This window comes from Toxotes jaculatrix, chromosome 5 (assembly GCF_017976425.1).
Source record: "Toxotes jaculatrix isolate fToxJac2 chromosome 5, fToxJac2.pri, whole genome shotgun sequence".
Lineage (NCBI taxonomy): Eukaryota > Metazoa > Chordata > Actinopteri > Toxotidae > Toxotes > Toxotes jaculatrix.
In genome coordinates, this window is record NC_054398.1 from 10327417 (window position 1) to 10347326 (window position 19910).

At 41.2% G+C, this 19910-nt stretch overlaps 1 protein-coding gene across 2 annotated transcripts in view; it reads right to left on the bottom strand.

Moving 5' to 3' along the window:
* The window catches only part of ldlrad3 (low density lipoprotein receptor class A domain containing 3), a 76271-nt gene that overhangs the window by 38132 nt on the left and 18229 nt on the right, over nucleotides 1–19910 (bottom strand). For both annotated transcript variants that reach the window (XM_041039370.1, XM_041039369.1), the window contains exon 2: nucleotides 9230–9376. In XM_041039370.1, coding sequence (XP_040895304.1) covers nucleotides 9230–9376 — 147 coding nt within the window. The remainder of the gene's footprint in view (nucleotides 1–9229; nucleotides 9377–19910) is intronic.

Genomic DNA, 19910 nt, shown 5'->3' on the forward strand with positions numbered 1-19910 from the left:
CCAGTGAGCTGCATTATAATACAAAAGCTTAAACTTGTAAATTTGGCTTTGTGTGAGAGCTACTCCTGTTCTAGCAGTACTTAGTGGAGACAGAAAGGAAAAGCTACCAATTGCAGCTGAGACATTGTTATGACAGTCATTAAACAAGACTAGAACTTAATGCCAGTGAGGAAATATCATGCTAAAGGTTGTATCAAATACTACGGAACAACAAAAGGATGGAACAGCCCACACATTCCCCCCCACACAACCCACCTCCCCAACATGGTGGTGGGTGGGTTGTGCAGGGTGGGGTGGGAGGTGCACCAAAACAGTCTTTCTGTTCTTTTTTTTTTTTTCTCCATACTGAATAAACGGTGGAATTGGCCTGCTCATAGGTTGGCACTGTGCCGTCTCAAATGCCAGGGGCGCACATTTCTCCTTCTACAATATATTGTGGTAGGTTGATTTATGAGCTCTTTCAAGCTGCTGCGATTATGTGTAGCGAGGGGGGAGAGCTAGGCATAACAACCACGAGGGTTTGGAGCGTCGGTCTCCAGGATGAAATGTAATCCGCTGAACGCGGGAGGGTGCTGGGATAGTGCCCGATCTCTGTGTCTATAGTCTGGGAAGCCTTTGTTTACCTGGACAGCAAAGGCCCTAACCACCCAAAGCTCATTTTGCATGGTATATCACAATCATTAGAGTCTGGGGAGAAAAACAGACATGGCTTTGAGCTGTAGCGACGCATTAAAGAAAAGATACAAAAAACACTCTGCTGTGGCGGGGGTAAATTGAAATTCATCTGGTCGCAAACAAAGGCAACATCATCCTTTAGTCTCTATTTTTATTTATTTTAGAGGGATTGGATTGGATTTTCCTTCTATTTCTAGATTCTTTTCATTTTGAACCTGTTGTGGGAATTAACAGAAACATGTTCCTGTCTTTTGAAGACATATAAAGTGTCTTCTTGGGGAAATACAACTTTCTTCTCCTCTGTGTAGACACTGATCCAAACTTTTCTTTTTCCTTTTTTTATTTGCTTGACAGGCCTGTCTAGAACGACAGCTCTGTTATTGCTCTCAGATTCCTCATTCACCTCCTCCTTTATTCGAGTCCTTATTACCACTTCTACTGCTGGCAGGATTCATCTGACCCAGTGTTTGTGTTCCAAATTAGCTCAAAAGTCACATGAAGGGCAAGCTCATGAGGGGAAATTCGTGGGTGGGAGACACAGTGCTGGTTGGAAGGATAGAGCTAATGTGCTTAGCTGTGTTTTGGGGATGCATGGCTCTTTATAGCCCGCGCCGAGCAGTTTTCAGAGCTAGAACACAAAAAATTAATTAGAAAGAGCAAGTTGAGGGTGGAAGAGATGGTAAAAATGCAGACTTATTAAGTTTCCTTTGATAATTCTGTGAAGGATTATTCCATATCCAGGACTTTTACTGCTCAAATTAAAACACCACTGCTGATCTAGGTAATGCTGATTCATTCCAGGACCTCTGCTGTGCTCTTCAACTCATGACCATGAATTTCCTTCTGTCATCACTCTGTTTCTCGGTTTGAACTGCTATTTTTCTTGCCAAATTTGTCTTTTCTTTTCTCTAAGCCTTTGTAGAAGTTGTTTACGTAAAGCAGGCAGAGTGTTGGATGGCTTCCAAACTTAGTTCCAGTGTTCACCGAGCAGCACAAATGAAAACGAATGAGGTTAGCAGTCGAGCTGATTCCTTGAGGTAAGACTATCACTAGCAGAAAAACATGACTGGATAACGCCGGAAATGCACAGTTGGAGGACACACAAACAAAGGCACAAAAAGCACAAAGCTCTTTTTTTTTTTTTTTTTTTTATTACTGTCTCCGATATAATTACAGGCACATACACTATACTGAGGTGCCTATTTCTGACAAGAGCCAGAAATTTCTTCCACAAGAACATTTTTTAATTAAGAATACTATACTTTCCTCAGACAGTCATATTTTATCACCAGCTGTGACAGCTTGGCTGGTATTGTTTTCACCTTGTGTGTGTATGCGTGTGTGTGTGAGTGTGTGGGTGTGAGAGAGATCATGGCAAAGTGTGGAACTAACACAGAGGTGGTTTTGAATACTTTGGCAACTGTTTATATGTCTGTCTGTGGACAGATTTGACACAATGGTGCAAGATACACTGACAAAACTTTACAGGTGTGTAGTTGAGATCAAAATGAATGCTGGGTTCAAAAATGGGTGTGGTCCGACCCATGAGTACTGAGTACTCACGTAATAATGTAGCGATGACTACTAAGTACTCATGATTCAGAGCGTCAGCATGTTGACAGGTGTCGCAGCTGCTGTGATCTAATTACAACATGGTCTCTTGGTTGTTTTCTTTTCATGGATTTTATAGTGAAAAAAACCCCAGAAAAGACTCAAATACTTCAAATTATTTTCAAATCCAGACCATATTTTGGGCTTCAGAGTAAATCATTTGATTATCTAACATGAAGTTGAAACAGAATACCACTGTTTGTCTGTTCTTCCCTATCTTTACCTCCCCCGTGGCTTCAGCATTCATGTCAGCCTGTATCCGACAGTATTCGAGCTCCTGTTGCTCTTCCCCAGTATGCACCTCTATGCCCTTCTCCACACTTCTCCCCTTTTCTCCCTCTCCTCGGTTCCCCAGAGAATGCAATAACTTGTTCGGCACAGGTAGGTTTGGTTGTGATGGGCATGCATGATTGATAGAGTGAGGAGAAGGACTGGAGGAAGAGACTAACAAGAAAGAAAACAGTGGAGAGCGAGCCGGAGAGGAAAGGGACCGAGAAAGAGTCGAGACAGCCGATGACTTCAAAGGTTTCGCTGACCTTGCTGAGCATTTCTGAAGGGAGGAAATCAATAGGTAGTGGAGTCAGGGTGTAAGCAAGAAGGGCAGGGGTAGTTTCAGTTTAGAGGGCCTGGGGATCAAAATAATCATTCCTTACATTTCACTGCCTGAGCCCCGCGCTCTAGTTGTACAATACAATAACCTTTTGCGTGCAGGAAGAGGCATTGCAACATTATAGAGCTGCCTTCATTTCAAGGGCCAAGCATTTACGGGCCACTGGCGTTCTGCAAAGTCATCAAACTTCATGCTAGATGAAGAAGCAAGTGTGGCTCGTACACCGTACAGCAGGCGCATGTGCGCAATATCAGTAATATTTCAACAACTTCCGATAATAGGGGAGAAGCAAGGGTATATAGTGAAAAAGCAGCGAGTGATCTGCTAGATGATAACCCTGCTGCAATATTCATCATAGAAAGCCACTCGCTGTTGCCCAACGCCCAACACTGTATTGTAAAATGACAAGACGGCATTTCTTATTCCTATGAAGATTCTGAGGCAATCATTTTTGCCTAATTTGTGACTATCGATGGAACAAGGACAGCATTCAATCTAAAAGAGAAAAGCAGAAGAGAAAAAGACAGCAAGAGACAGAATCGGAGTGAGAGACTGAATCAATATTTCATCCGAGTTCCTTGGTATTAATTACACCAGCTCATTGATCAGTCAACCATTAAGCACATGGGATGAATGAGACACAGTCACATTAAGCCTTCCTCTTCTTTCCTTACTTTTCCTGCTCTTACTGCTCCATAGTCTTTCTATTTTCTTTTCTTTTCTTTTCTCTTCTCTTTTTTCACCCTCTTGACAGGCTAAAAAAAAAAACCACACACACAGACACATAAACTGAGACATGCTGCAGTCTAAGCCCCCCACACTCCTCCAATCCCACCTGCTTTTTCTTCCACAGTGTCCTCCTAAATGTACACACCCACGCAGAGACACAGACACGCAGAGCAAAGAACACCTACGCATAATGAAGCATAGCAGAACCAAGCATGAACAGAAGACAACAGAGGAGACACATCTGTCAACAGTATGTGGCTCTTTGTGTTAGAGTCAGTGCATTGGTCACTGCTCTTATCATACGAACACACACTCCTAATCTCAGCAACCCCTTCCCTTACCCGTGGTGGGTTTGGTAAAGGATTGGCAATGTGCGAGATATGATATCTAAATCATAACCAATCTGTCTCAGGAGTCTTATTAGCTATTTCAACCCCTGTTGTTGAGCAGAACTTTGTTGTTGATAAGCATTTAGTGTCAGTGCACACACACACACACACAAAAAGAAAACTACAAAAAAAAACAAAAAAACAAAAAGCACCACTGATGTTGCTTCAGGCTTTTGACTGTGTTATGACTGCAGAGAGTGATAATGCGATAATATTCGAGTAATCTAATGAACTGAATTTATTTTGCTCCTAATTGTTTTGAAGAGCTAACAGGATCAATAAACAGCGCATCAGGTAATGAAAACTTCAAATGATTATATCCATCACTGTTATGAAGTATTAATAGACCTTTAAACTACATGAAAAAACATCAGCCCTTGTGTAAGTTTCCAATTTTCTGTCGTTGCTGCGTGTCCCCTGAGTGACTAAATATAAAAGGCCTGGACTGACAGCCACTATTAGGTGCATCCCACATAATGCACAAATAGATCTGATCTTGGAAACTCTGCAATGTCAGTTACGCAGCAAGCAGTCATCTAAAGTTAGCTAGCATTAGCCACCATAAGCTGCTGGTCATACCACACCAAATAAGGCCATAACAGTAAAACCTCAGGGTGTTCTTGAAGTGGGAAATGGGGAATTTTACTGCTTATGAATTCTGCATCCTATTTGAGGATTGTATTTGTGTTTTTTTTTTTTCTTTCAAAAGTTTTATAACCTTAAAAGACTGAAACTTTCCAGTATTTCACAAGAAAACAGGAATTGTTAGAGAGAAGCAAAAATAAATAAATTTTGTGTACGAGAAAAATGTTTTTGAATCTCACTCACACTCATCCTAAACCCAACCAAGATATTTATATATATATATATATATATATATATATATATATATTTTTTTTTTTTTTTTTTTTTTACAGGAAATGTGTCTGCTAAATCCAAATTACAACAAAAAAGACAAGTCAGGTCATTTAGATATTCAGCAAGTGATACTACAGGCACAACGGCTTTGATTAGAGACATGCTGACATGAGAACAAACTTTGTTTTGAGCAGTATGTGAGGAGATGAGCAGCCCTTTCCTGTAGCTGATGTGTTCTGATCTTTCTTCTTCAAGAGCCACTGGCCCTCCTGATGGCCACTGGCCCTCCTTACTTTAAAGCAGGGTAAAAGTTGAAAGTTTCTCAGTAGTTTGTGAGTGTAGAGTTCTGAATGAATTCATCCACACACACACACATACACACACACACAAGGAGGCCACGGCCTCAGCCTGCAGGACTGCTAGTTCTCAATGTTCATTTCTTTGAAATGTGCCTCCCTTGTCTTTTCTCTCATTCCCAACTGCATTTCTGTCCCCCCGTCTTTGATTCCTTACTTCTTGCTTTAAACATCATGTCCACTCACCCTTTCGGCCCTACTACATATCTCTCCTCTCTCGCATGCTCATGCCCTACCCAGACAAGGGCAAAGAGGTTAATCCTGGCTCTGAGGCCCAGTAAGCTCAGTCAGCTCTCCTCCGTCTCTCCTCTGTCAGCATCCATTTCGTCTAACACTCTCCCAGGCTGTCGTTATGGACACCAGAGAGCAGGATGGTACTTTTGACCTCTTTGTGTGAGGAATTAGTCAGCAGCCTGTCTTTGAATCATTGCTGGAAGACCCTCAGACCTGCCAACACATACACAAGCACACCCACGGAGAGCAGATGGAAATATTCTTAAAAAAAAAGAAAAAAAAAAATTTTCCATCTAAAATTCAGTGTAATTCATTCAAGAGCAAAGCAGAGGTTACACTCCATAAAAAAATTGGACTTGATAAAAAGGATCTGTAGGGGGTCCTGGCCTCACGCAGCAGGGCAGTAATACAATAAGCTGCATCTTCAATGCAATAAGGCTCAGGCTGGAGCTATTGCTTCTCTTCTCTCAGCCCAGACTGTTATTTAAGAGCCAGCAAAAAGTATTTACATGACTTAAGCTGACCTTGTGCCAGAGGGGACCGGAAGAACAAACAAACAAGAGAGGAGCAGTGGGGCTTGGAAGGAAGGGAAAAGCTTGTCTTTTCTAGGTGAATAAACATTCCCTGACCATTCGAGAGGCAATTCCTGGCCTATACGGCGTAGCAGACTGGGACACATTCACAGTAAGTAAATAAATAAAGGACAGAGGCAAGCAAATGCAGACCAGGTTTGCATGATTCTCTTCCTTACCTCCTCACCCACTGATAGTGCTGAAGTCAGGTCAGCAAAAAAAAGAGGCAGAAAGGAGTTTATTTCTGAGGCAAAGCAACTGCTGGTAAAAGAAAATGAAAATCTGCCAGAAAGTGTCATCATAAGTTCATGTGTGGGTTTTTCTGTCTTGCAAAACACTTTCTTTTTGCTTTCTTTTTTTTGATAGAACCCTTGCAAACCCATATGTGCAAGTGAGTGTGTTCAATTTTTAGACATTTCATTCAGATTCAAAAGAAAACTAATGTTTACATGTTCAAACAAGTAATTTGCAAGTCCAAATTGATTTGTTCTTCTTTGTGTTTCCCCATTAGCTACATGGTTTCCAAAAAACAAAATTCTCATTAATGAGACACCGGGGAGATGTCGCCACATATGACCTTTACCTTGGGCTCTGAATAAAGTATTCCTTGGATCAGAGACGCCCACCTCAGCACAATCTGCTGGCTAAACAGCATGAGCTTACAGAGGATCTGCTCTCTAACTACAGCTGTCTTCTGGTGCAAATTCATGAGGTAAAAATAGGTACAGGTCCCGCAGCAGAAGATGTACCAGATAATTTTATACATTCACACATGCATATTATAAATACATAAAGTTATTGTGTATGTATGCATGCACAAAAAGCACAAACTGTCCATTCCTAATAGAGCTACACAGAGAGAAGCTGCTGGGGTTGCTGAAAATGTAATGCCTTAATGATCTAGCGCCATCCCTGGCTTCTTAAAATTGACTAATTTATGAAAGAAGTTGTCAAAACTGTTAAAAAACAAAAAAATCTGTAAACATCCATATTAATGGTCAATTAAAACACATGTTCCTGGAAACCTCCTGGCAGAGACCAATCACTCATATTACAGATGGGAGGAAATTTAATATCCTGTGGTGGTCAACACTGCTCTGCCTCCATGGTAATGACTGTCACTGCAAAGGACAGCGGACAGACGTCATCACACACACTGTGATTTCCTGCTTGGTTAGTGAAAGGTGAAAAAAAAGTCAGTCTGATGGCAATATATTACTAAATAAAAGTGATTTTCTGAGGAGTCTGCATTAAAACACACTATTCATGAAGCTCAGTGACAGTCAACAAATTGTCTTTGAAGTTAGCACATCTATCATCCCCTCTGTTAAATATATATACTATATATATAACCGTCAGCATGTGTGTGTTCTGTTGGCAGGGGGGTGACTAATTACAATTCTACTTGCAGAGGCCCCAGTGCTGCAGTCTCAAAAGTTTTCAGGCATTGTGTTCTCCTCAGATAATAGACATCCAGACAGAACTCCTGCTGTAGCCACCATAATGAGTCCTCCTCGCTACCTCCTTTTCTTCCCTGACTTCCTCGTTTCCCCTCCCTCTGTCTGTCAGTCTGTTGCTGCAGAGCCACTAATGGAGCCAGAGGTCTGTCTGGGGACTTTTGCGAGGCAGTCACCGGAGATATCGACTGACAACTAGCCATCTATTTGAGGATAATAAGGCCCACTTATGCCAGAGCAGATAATGTAGACGTCGACAACAAACACATACAGTCCTCTGACAACCGGAAAGGCAAACTGAGAGTGATGCTTTATGATAACTTGCTTTTATCTATAGCAGTACAGCATGTAGTGTCAGCAACTGACAATAAAATCATGTTTGTAGTTTCAATGTACTTGAGGTGAATTTGATTGAATATGTAAGAAACTGACACCTGAACTGCTGTGATTAGAGAAAACAGGAACACTTAATTCTGATGTAATTTGTCTAAATTCATCTGAATATTACTTTTCCAGGTCTGACAGTTGTTGACAGTTTAAGGTCACTGAGTGATGAGAATCTGGGGCACACAACCCACCTATTTAAGTAGTTTATTCATGCAACAGACTTACATTAATATCAGTAGTAAAGGCACGCTAAAGAAGATAGTGTAGGACACCGAATTTCCCCATGTATATATAACTTAAATGACCAAGGGATAACAAATTAAGAAGATTGATGACTACAAAGGTAAATGGAGTTTGTGTGTCTGTATGTGTGCAGGTATGCCATGGGACACAACTTTGTCAAGACTAGTCTGCCTACAAGAGAGAATAGTGTGAGAACAGAGAGAATAGAGTGTTGGGTGGAGGAGGAAAGGAGGAGGAAGAGGAGGAGAAAAGAAGAAAATGAGGAGAGGCAAAGGAATGGAGGACAAACCATGGGTGACTTTTTTCTGGCAGAGAATTAGCATGAAAAAAAATGGAATGAATGAACGATGATGGAATGCAAAAAAAAAAAAATCTCGGCAAGATGCGCATTATGCTTTTCTAATTGAAAACAAACCTCTGTGAAGCAAATTAGAAGCCATAAGTCAAAAATTGTCAGATGAGATAAAGAGGGAAGGTGCGTAGAGGAGTAAAAGCTTGAGTGCGAGACATTTAGAGAGATGAATATATCGGGAGATGGGAGTTTCCATTCAGTGTGGCAGGGCCTCAAAGTCAATCTTCATCATCCATCCCATCTTCGTGTGGAGCTCTAGCTGAGACGGGAGGGGGAGAAGGAGGAGCAGCAGACCAGAAAGATCAAACCCAACTAAAAGTGAGGATCAAAACTGAGCTATTACCGTAGCCTTACAGTAGAATTATGCATGCGCTACTATTCCTGCACACAGAAGTAATCGGCCTTTGCTTTGATGGTATTAAGTTTTGCCCTACTGCTAAACTGGGGCTGAGGGTCTGGCAGGGAGGAGGAGAAGGAGGAGGAGGAGGAGTGCACACTGTGGGGGGAGAGCGAATTGAGGATTGAAGAGGAGCGTTCATTTAAGTTGGCAGAGAATTAGGTTTAAATGGCCCTTATGGCTCTACGGATGGGGAAGAGAGAAAAACTTCGACTGCAATACTGCGCAGGGAGAGGAGTTCAGGAGTTGAGAAGACATGACTAAATTGGCTATCTGGATCCATTGCTTTAAGGCACAGCTAAGCGCTAAAAAAAAAAAAAAAGAGAGAGATTAGATAATGGAGTCTAAACTGGACTTACGACAGCCCTTTTCGTCGCTCTTATCAAAGCAGTCGGGCAATCCGTCACACTGCCACCCGCCCGGGACACACTTCCCATCTCCACACATGAAGTTTCCAGGGATGTTGCACTCGGTGGTGAAGTTATTCCCTGGAAGCAGCTGGCTCTCTGATGGGTAAACAGATAGAACAGAAAGAGAGAGAGGAGGGCAACAAGAAAGAGAACAGACTATTACAATCTCACTCCATAACGAAATCAGACAGGTAGAGGGATATTGTGTTAAAGCGATATTCATCACCACAGTCAAAATGGAAGGCCCTTATTATCTCCATTCTCTAAAGACAGAAAAATATTAAAGGCGGTGCTCTATTTAAAAAGCCATATCAATCTATGGGCAAATACACAGAGGGCGAGCTCATGAATACAAAAGCAGAGGAGGTCATTCAGCGTTAACAGTATTGTGGGCACTGTAAAGCGGGGCAATCTCATAATAGGGAAGATAAGGACACAGACACAAAAGAACACTCACATACAAATACAGTATATATTTATGTCTTTTGACGTAGATTCACAGATATACACGCACAGACCAGAAATAAACACGTTCGGGACAAAGCATGTGCCCTGAACTAGTTCGGGGCATTTCTGGTTGCTGCAGTGCAGCTGCAACATAATGGGCTGGAATGTGAAACATGGCCTTTTGGCTGAGGTTTGACACTATGCAGCGAGCAGTTTAGCTCGTAAACAAAACCACAGGGCGGTAATGAGGAGTCCCGACATTTTCATGCTGCAGTGCTGAAACTGGGTTCAGCTAGTAGGCCACTTCATTACACTTGAGAGCAGGACGCAGGAGCTGCACCTGCTGCCAAGAGGTGTGGACCTTTAAAACCTTAAGTGACGGTGTGGTTTACCCAGACAGTGAGTGATTGGGTCACGCTACGGATCTCTCTTTCTTAAATAACTCCACCTGTGAAGAGCAGTGATATGAAAATAAAAAAAAAACTCCTACTTTGAACAAAACATCACTTAACATGTGAGACAAGGCTGGGAAAGCCTCTATCTGATCCTGATAGAAAGATCTGATGATACTAGAGGTTTTTCTGACTCATAGATAATTGGTAACACATCTTTTTAGTGAGCAGGATGAATGTGTTGGAGCAGATTTTTTTCCTTGAGTGTCAAAATAATTCCTGCCTTTGCAAAAAAAATTTTGCTCAAAGTTTGTTTGTGATGTATATCAGTATCATTTAGTGCCACAAATCAGCTTCCTGCAATGCCTGATCTAGAGGTTTATTAAATTCAGTGTTAGAGGCTGGTCGTGACACACACTAATGTACATTAAACATGTATTTAAACATGTCACATTTCACTGGGGTACAAAATGATTACATATCCAACTAAGCTGCTTCTGCTCTTCTAATATTTCCAAATAAATCATATAAATGAATTGACTTTGTTTTCTCTATTTAATCATTATGGAGACACATTTTTGACAAGGCAGAATTCATTACTGAGGAATCCATTGTACTCTGATACAAATAGAAAGCTCTGACCTTTGAATGCTTGTGAATTCATAACCAGAGTTCACAGGTTCAAGGCAGTTAGTTGATATTCAGTTAGCGAGTGTAGCCACTTCCCAGAGTACAGCTGAATAACAGACACATAGAAATCATCTGTTCTTGCATCATCCTTCTCCTGCTGCCCTTTTAGTGCAAGCAGATTCGGGAAACCATGTATAGATCCTCTCTTAAATGAGACAGCACGACCCTTCTGATCCTCTGTGAGGATGATGCAAACCCCTCTTTTGTCTCTAGCAATATAGAAAAAGGGAAAAGAAGGATCAAGACAAAAAGGCTCTTGAAATTTATGAGGACTGGAAAGTAGGGGTGGGCTCCGATGACGATTTTATATTGTGATTAATCTTGAAGACGTCCTCAGCCTACTTTTAAAGCGAATCATAGAGATAGTGACATTCTACCAATAACGTGGATCCAACCAGCGGAATGATTGCCTGCAAGATGGCTGTGCTGATTGGCCAAATTATGTCACGTCTCCATCATAGAGTCTCTTTTATTCGTTAAATGTGTGCTCATCTGTATATCACAGGTCCTGAATCATCGCTGACCCACTGGCAACAGCTTATGAATAGATGCAATGAAAACTGTTATACATTCTACCAATTACTACATACACAAACCGCAGGCTCTTCTTACTTGTGGTATGATATTTCAGCAAACAGATTTATACCAATCCCAAATGACGTTGCAGAGAACGATTCTCATAGAGAGCACTTTATATCGGTGAGCCTCTTGGATATATAAACAGCCATCCAGGTATGTCTGAAAACTGCCAAATGTCATTTTTTTGTTCTTTATTTGACAAAACAGCGCTGTCTTCACACAGTCTCCCCTGGCTCTTCCCCTGCCATCCCTGTTTGTTCAGCTCATTCTGACAAAGGAACCTACACAAACATGAACACGTTGGAGAGAAAAAAGAAAAACGGTAATGCTGGAAGGAGTAAACGAAGACTTTTTTCTGTTCTGAGTTTTTGTTTTTTCTTGTTTATAGTTGTAAAGGTTTAAGATACAGTTGGGCTTCTAATATTAGTGAAAATGTATTACAGGAAAAGATAGAATAAAATAAAATACGTACCACAATAAAATCTGCATTTTATTATAAAGCTGGGACATTTGTGGTCATCCTTTTGATATATATAACCATCTCTCAGGCCAGTGGGGCAGACTGCTACTGCCTTGCCTCATACTGGTGAAGTTCACATCACATACAGAAGGTAAATATTACAAATCCTAATTTACACTCGTTCACCAGCTTGTTCTTCATAACGTAACCATACATGTCCACACTTAGTACTCTATAGTTCTCTCGGCAGCCAGCAGCCTTTATGAAAGTTCAAAGAACCACAAACTTAAAAGGAAATACGTGTAATTAGGGCCACTCAGTGTTGACAACACAACGGAACAAAATACCACAGAAATGTCCATTCAGACCCGCACGCAACTGCAGTACCAGAGAGCCGTGCAAAAGGACTTCAAAGAGCCGGTGGTTCGAGAGGCATCAGGTTAATTGGAGAGTTGCTTTGAGAGCATGCGAGAGAAAGGACAGAGAGAGGACTGTGCGTGTTGCATATGCGTTTGACAGACAGCCAAAAAGAGTGAAGAAGAAGAAAGGTTGACAGAGAGCTCATCTTTTCCCATGAGTCTCTCTAACACTGCCAATAGCAAACCTTTTGCAGCACTTCTCGCATCCAGGTTGTGAGCCCCTCTTTTGGCAGGCTCCTCACATCTTATTCCAGTGCCCTTGTCATTCTATCGATACAGTGATAAGCCGGAATACCTAAAGTGGTTTACCGATGAGGTAACGAACAAGCCCACCTCATTACCACAGTAAGTGTGGCTACACAGCTCATTACAGACTGCTCTGTGAGCTTCTTAACAGAATAATAACTCACTACAGTTCTCCGCGGGGCTATGCAACACTCCCAAGGTGACCTGGAGAATGTTAATGGACATGACAGTGTCCATGCCCAGCAACTCACTCATTCATATATATGCTTTTAACTATCATGTTGTAGATAGTCAGGGCATTTTCCACAGCTGCACAACACTGTTGTGTACAACTGCGGTCACACAGTGGGTGTGTGAGGGAGTACTGGAGGAGATAAGGAAGGGATGACGCTGGACGCCTGTGTATCTTGCTGGGAGAAGTGTAGCCCAATTACTCAGGGTAAATATTGACTATACTATCCTTGCCTCTTGCACACCCATCCTCTGCCTCCTTTCCCATGGCTGTGTCCACTAAGGCCACTATTTAGAGTGTTAAATCATGGAGCATAGGCATCAGCTGGATGCTTTTTTAATTAGCATTTACATTTTGTGTTTGCACAACTTCTAGAAAGTTTGACTGGTTCTCTCTCTCTCTCTCTCTCTCTCTCTCTCTCTCTATGTATATATATATATATATATATATATATATAGAGAGAGAGAGAGAGAGAGAGAGAGAGAGAGTATATATATATATATATATATATATATATATATATATATATATAGAGAGAGAGAGAGAGAGAGAGAGAGAGAGAGAGAGAGAGAGAGAGAGGTGGGTTTCACGTGACGTCACGACGCAGCGGCGCAGGGGGCGCCAAATTCAAATGGAGGGCAGGAAGTGTTTCAGCCTTCAGCTGACTGACACACTGAGGATCTACCGTGTGGAAAAGTGCCTGCGTTTTGTGTAGTTTACCGGTGCTCAAATCGTTCCAACAGAGAAAAAGAAAAAAGCTATTATAGGGTACCAAAAGTAGTCACCCACAAAGGAGAGGAATATGAAAAACTTACAGAACAACGCAGTAAAATGTGGATCTTAAACCTACGTCTGCGGTCGGGAGGAGCAGTCTGCTAATACCCCTGTCTGCAGTGACCACTTCCTCAAAGGTATGTTAGCTATCTAACTTGTTTTTTTGTGGCTGTGTTTATATCATTTGGTTGTGGCTGAATGCTCATTTACATAATAATAATTATTAAGTTGCCGGTAGTCTAATATGGACTTCATTGGGACTTTTTAGGCTGCCCTAGAGTTTTAGGGGACGTTGACTCAGTAGTCCAAATGCTATTTCGCTGTCATGTCATACATTAGTATTTCTATGTAACTGACAGATAAGCCCCTTGTATCCCGGTAAGATGTGTTTGTTGACATTATAGCCGCTGTTGCTAGCTATACACAACCAGTATAAGAATAAACACTCTCCCTGGCGAAGACCAAACGATAATCGTCTTGGAGCCGTTTGGTAACAAGGTTGTGGACCCACCCGCTCACAGAAAAGTTATATGCCCCCAGGATTTTGTAGGCTTTCATTTGCTGTTTCGTTTAATAAGAGGTCTGAAGTGCAAGATAATTGGTGATGTCAGCAGCCTCGATTGTCGGCAAATCTTTAACGCCCGTTGAAAACTCGCTCATCTTCATGAGGTACGGGTCACGTCCAACATATTGTTTGATTAATTGTGTATATCTCCGTCTCGACACGGGATCTAAACCCGTACAATACGGACAGTGTTGGGGAGTAACGGAATGCATGTAACGGCGTTACGTATTCAGAATACGTAACGCCGGTTCTGTCTTGGCCAAGACAGAAACGCATTCCTGTCCCGGTTCTGTTTTGCCGGCTGCGGCTCAAGCTCTCGCTCCTGATGCTCCTCGTCCGACTGATCAGGCAAATAGCTCGTTTATTTATGTTTGTTTTCGTGGAGCTGGGGCTTCTGGGAAATGCATCGGGTTGCCTTCGTTCATTTAGAGATTAAATATAAACTCGTGAAACAGAGAAGTATCGTCACGTAATCCATTGATTTCAACAATATAACTGTATTCTGAATACTATCTATTTAACTGTAACTGTAATGGAATAGAGTTACTCATAATTTGTATTCTAAATACGTAACGCCGTTACATGTAACCCGTGAACCCGTGAACGTAAAACCCAGCTATAGTGTACAGTACTATATCTATCTATCTATCTATCTATCTATCTATCCTTCTATCCTTCTATCCTATCTGTATATACGTCATCTTTACTGTAAATTAAATTAAATTAAATAAATAAATAAAAATTGACTAGACACCAGTCTAATTTCCCACTGGCTCTGAATAATATCGAAATTAAATTTGCAGTATTTTTGCAATATTTTCTTTGTCTCATGTTGAGTTAGAAATGACATGCAATATGAGCTCGACTGTTGTGCTGTGTAAAGTTATATTCAGAACATAAGGCCTCTAATCAAAGCAAACATTTCTCATATTCACACAAAGTTTAAAGATCACCTCCGGACATGTTTTAAGACATAAAAACACACCTTGTTCAAAATTCTTAATATTACATCTACCCCTTCTCACTCAATAGAAATTCAGATTTCTGAAAGTGCAAAGGTGTTTTGATTCATAAGATGAATTGCAGAACACAAAATATATCCCGCTACACTGGAAGTTAGGGATGGACTGTATAATGACTTCAGATCAGTCTGTTATTGTTGTTGAAAACAACTGAAGGTGCAATTTCAGAGACAGGCATATTTTTATTTCATTTAGATTATTTACTTTTAATTGTTTTTTGTTTACATGTTTTGCAGCTGTATAATTTCAAACAGGGACAGAAACCCTGTTTTTGTATTTTATTACAGTTTGTTCTAATAAAAGAGCTGGTGACATGTCCCATGCGGCTTTGACTTACAACTGAACACTGTAACAGAGATATCTAACGTGCATCGCCATTCAGCCTAAAAATATATGAAATATGATTTTTGGTGCACGTCGCCCCAACCCTAATGGAAGCCCTCAATCTCAGTGCATGTGCACTGGAGGTTTCAAGTTCACACATCAGACTTGCTGTGTGAATAGGGGTGGGCGATATGGTAAAAATATCATATCACAATTTTTTAATGGTGAAATCACGATCACAATTTTATCACAGTTCATTTTTACAGTGAAGTTAATTTAGAACCAAACTGTTCTCTGTGTAAAAACTTAGCCCTCTTTCCACCGTTTGCTACTTCTCTCATATGGCGTGCTTTTATCAAAGGCTTGTGTTATAGTTGGTTGTTTCTGTGTAATGTCTTTAGCTGTTACCACTGGCTGATGTGTGGTTGGCCTCGCTGCTTGGCTCTCAGCAAATTGTTTTGGATGCTGCCTCTTCAGGTGGTTAAAGAGGCTTGTTGTGTTGCCATCCGAAGCACAAACCTTCTCTGTGCAAACTTTGCAAATGACAGGTGTTTGCGCTTTGTCGTTTGGAGAAAACCCAAACCAGTTCCATATGACTGAAGTTCTTTTTGGGGACCAACTCCAAGCTTTCACGTTTGTTGTCGGCCATGGCTACCCGCTACACCTTGACTAAAACAGCGAGGCTAGTAAAAAAAAATCAACACTGCTCGTACTTCGCCATGATTGGTTGGTCATGTTCATGTGAATCGGGCTGTTAGTTGCCCAAGGAAAAAAAAAACTTCTCATGATTCTGTGCGCGCGTATACAGATGTTACTAATAGAATGTGCCCTATAGATGATAATACGATCTCTCTCCTCTGGCAGATTGTCAACACTTTCTAATCCTTCACAATCTAATATCGTCATATCGTACACCCCTGTGTGTGAAGTTGCATACTGAACCACGATTGGCTTCCAAACTAGCCGCGGTGTCACAAAGTCGTTCTCATACATCCACGCCAACTCAGATCTGTCATGACCACAGAGAAAATTTGCCACCATCAACAGAATCTGAAAACAGCCTTCTAGCGTCGAGCTATGTACAAACAGTGCATCATCCTGTGCAGTACAGGTCTAATATCCAAGTGAAATTACAGTGAGCAAAACACATTCCTGCTGCTAATTTCACTCTATTTCGCTTCTTGGCAGATGCTTGTAGTAATACACAAAGAAACAAAGCTTTCTATAAGCTAGCAAGGAAGCATACTATGTTTTTGGTGAATAGATTTATAAGAAAACTCAGTAGGGTACAAAAAACAGACTTTTCTGTGTTAAATTAGACCTTGTCACAAGCGAGGAAACACTAAAATCAAAGTCATCCCGCATGCAAATAAAATCATGAAATTAAAATGTTGTGGGTACAGAATTGGAAAATGTATGCGCAATCTCTTAAAAGGGTTGTCAATTATTCAATATCTTTGACCACTGTTGCCCATTTGAACGAGAAAATATCAAGTCAATGCACAAATGGCAAGCGTCCAACTTTCATTCCGAGATTTTCCATGGGTACACTTCATACATAATGATTCTTGAAATGGCAGCCTGGAGACTTCAGTGCAGCCTAAGCAATTCTCTGAATATGCAAAGACGGGCCGAGCAACGGCAGCCCACAGTCCAGCCACCCACATCTGCCACTGTCTCCCATTTTCATACCAAACGTCAGCATTCTGCCCCAACATTAGACAGCTAATTTGGTAGTAAAATCTATATTATTCTAGACAGGGGCTATTGAAAATTTAATAAATCTCAAAGTGTATAGATTGCCTCCCCTTTAAGACCCTTTGGGGTATATCTGGACCTTGGGTTGTGTTATTGGAGGCACCACAGCGAATGTTGCTGCAATACTCATCAGGCAGACAGTATGTGGTGGGTGGGGGAGAAGGACCAAAGAAGAGAAGATGACAGTATGTAGGGAAAACATGTAAAGACTGACAGCTCACTATGGAAGAGTGGAGAAAAAGATGAGTAGGTGAAGGGGAACAAAGTGGAGGGGTGGGGTGATCGAGACACAGCTGGACAAGAGTTACATGGAACAATTATGGGAGAAGAAGGTAGAGGGGTAGTAAAAGCGAAACAGAGAGGTGGACAGTAACATCATTTTCTGCCCTCAGATTCCCAGTAATAGCCTCCCCAAGCAAGTTCTATTCCCCGTGCTCTGCGCATGAAAGGTCAGTGATATAAATCTGTATCTGAGATGACTATTGGCTTGGCTGTTACTGCTTTAGCCCCATCCTCCTCAGGAGGCTTAGATATCTGACCTGCATTGATTAGCCCTGGGTGAAAGGTTGAACCTCAGATTGAAACAGCACCAAAAAAATTGATTGGGCTGCCTTTGTAAATGTTGTGAGCTAGAGAAGAAGGGAAAGTTATACCAAGGCTATGGAAGAGGTAGACAACAATAAATTGTTTATAGAGAGGAGCCGTTTTTACCCATAAAAATAACCCCACATTGTCGTCAACCATCCTTTAACGTCAGCTTTTTGTCCTCAATAATCCACCATGCTGGGTAAAACAGTCTCAAGTGAATTATGTGAAATTCTGTTTGAAGCTGAAAAAGAGCAAGTCAAGTTGCATTACAGGCTGATGATGTCAATACAAACATGTCTGCTTGTGTTGGGGGATAAAGGAGGAGTGAATCGATACAACTCAGCTCGGAATGAAAACCAGCTTTTTCAGGTCCAAGGATAGAAACTTATTTTTCAATTACTGGACACACTACTCTTAATAGGCTCAGAGGTGAAGCAGGGTGGTGGAGGTGATTTGACTGTCTCTTTCATTGTGTGCGTGTGTGTGTGGTGGGAGGGGGGGGGGGGGGGGGGGGGGGGGTGACAGCGAGAGAGAGGAAAAGATTTGCCATCCTGTTCCTTCGGCTCACTGAAGCGCCCAGTATAAATAAGCACAAGTGTAAAGAAGCTGGTCGGCATCAATTAAAGACACCCTACAGAGAGACAGACACACAGGCAGGGCAGCATAAGCACAGAGCAACAGAGCAAGTAAGGCCTTAATGGGGAAAGATGAAGAAAAGGGCAGTCATGCATGGGAACAGCCGGCAAACCCAGAATAATGTGATGCTGGTTACACTTATGCCTCTGCCTCTTTCAGTCCTTGTTTAGCCTTTTTCAGCCTCATGGGAACTATTTTCTTGGAGGCGGTTGTATTAAATTGGGGGGGGGGGGGGGGGGGCAAAAGACTTCATCACCTGCTATGTAATTACTATCTGTGGCATCAGCTCTGCACAGTTATGTCCATGTCAACAAGGCTAAATGAGTAACTGAGCAAGACCCACAGTTCATTTTAATCTTAATTATAAGAGAAGAACACAGGTCTTAAGAAAGGTGAAGGTAAAGCTAGTTTATTATCATCACAAAAAAAAAAATGCTCAGATCAGCACAGGCATGCACAGCCATATCAATCAATACTAAAATCCCCATGAAATCCCCAATAGAGGGTAAATACCCGATGAAGGAAATACAAGAGCTGATTACAAATGCAATTAAGCTTAAAAAAAAAAGAAAGAGAAAAATCAAAAGTTACTAAGAAGATTTTAGACCCTAGAAGGCAAACATTTGCTTAATGTTAACATATTTCAACAAAAGAGAAAAGTGCCTTTTGTGTGGATGTAGATTGGCCATTCTATAAGCTGCCTTGAAAATAAAGAGCATAAAATATACTTTCATGTGATGCTCAAGCCATGTGTGACAATCTAAACCATAAATGTAGGCCACACAAGCTCATTTACTTCACTAAGCTGTGATAGATCTTCATAAAAATATATTCTTATTACACATTTTTATATTTGATCATTAGTTCCTTATTAAACTCACCCATGCTAAGGTTGGTGCAGCGGAGTAATGAGTTTACATGCCCTGCATCCCTTGTTCCACTGTGCAACAGCACAAATCTAATTGTGGTACTGTGCTTGATTCATTCTGTAAACTATTTAGCGATGATAGTATTTTGAAGAGTTTGGTAATATGTAGTGTGTTGTTGTTGTAGTGTGTTTGTGCCTCATTCTCCTGGCAAATTCCCATAAAGATGGAAATTAACAGCATTTGAAAGAAAAAGTGCTAAAAAATGGGAGTGAGCAGAATAAAAGCAAGAAACTAGGGGAGATAAATCAAAAGTTTCATTTACTGTTTTTGTTTATGAAGATAACAAATCTACATAAACTGCAGAGCAGAAAGTGGACAGATCACCTCTGTGGGAATTTTTATGATTCACATGCTGCATAGTCAGTTAGCACAGAAACACAATGATAAACAAAAAAAAATTGGGATCATTACCAGCAAGGAAAATAACAGATGCTAAGTTGAGGGTGTGATTTAGTATAAAAGCTTAGATAAATATATGCACTGTGCTGGTTTTCTCTTAGTATTCCAAAGCTGTAGACAGTCCTTACCTCAACCTCCAATATTTCTCAAAAATACACGTATCTGTGATT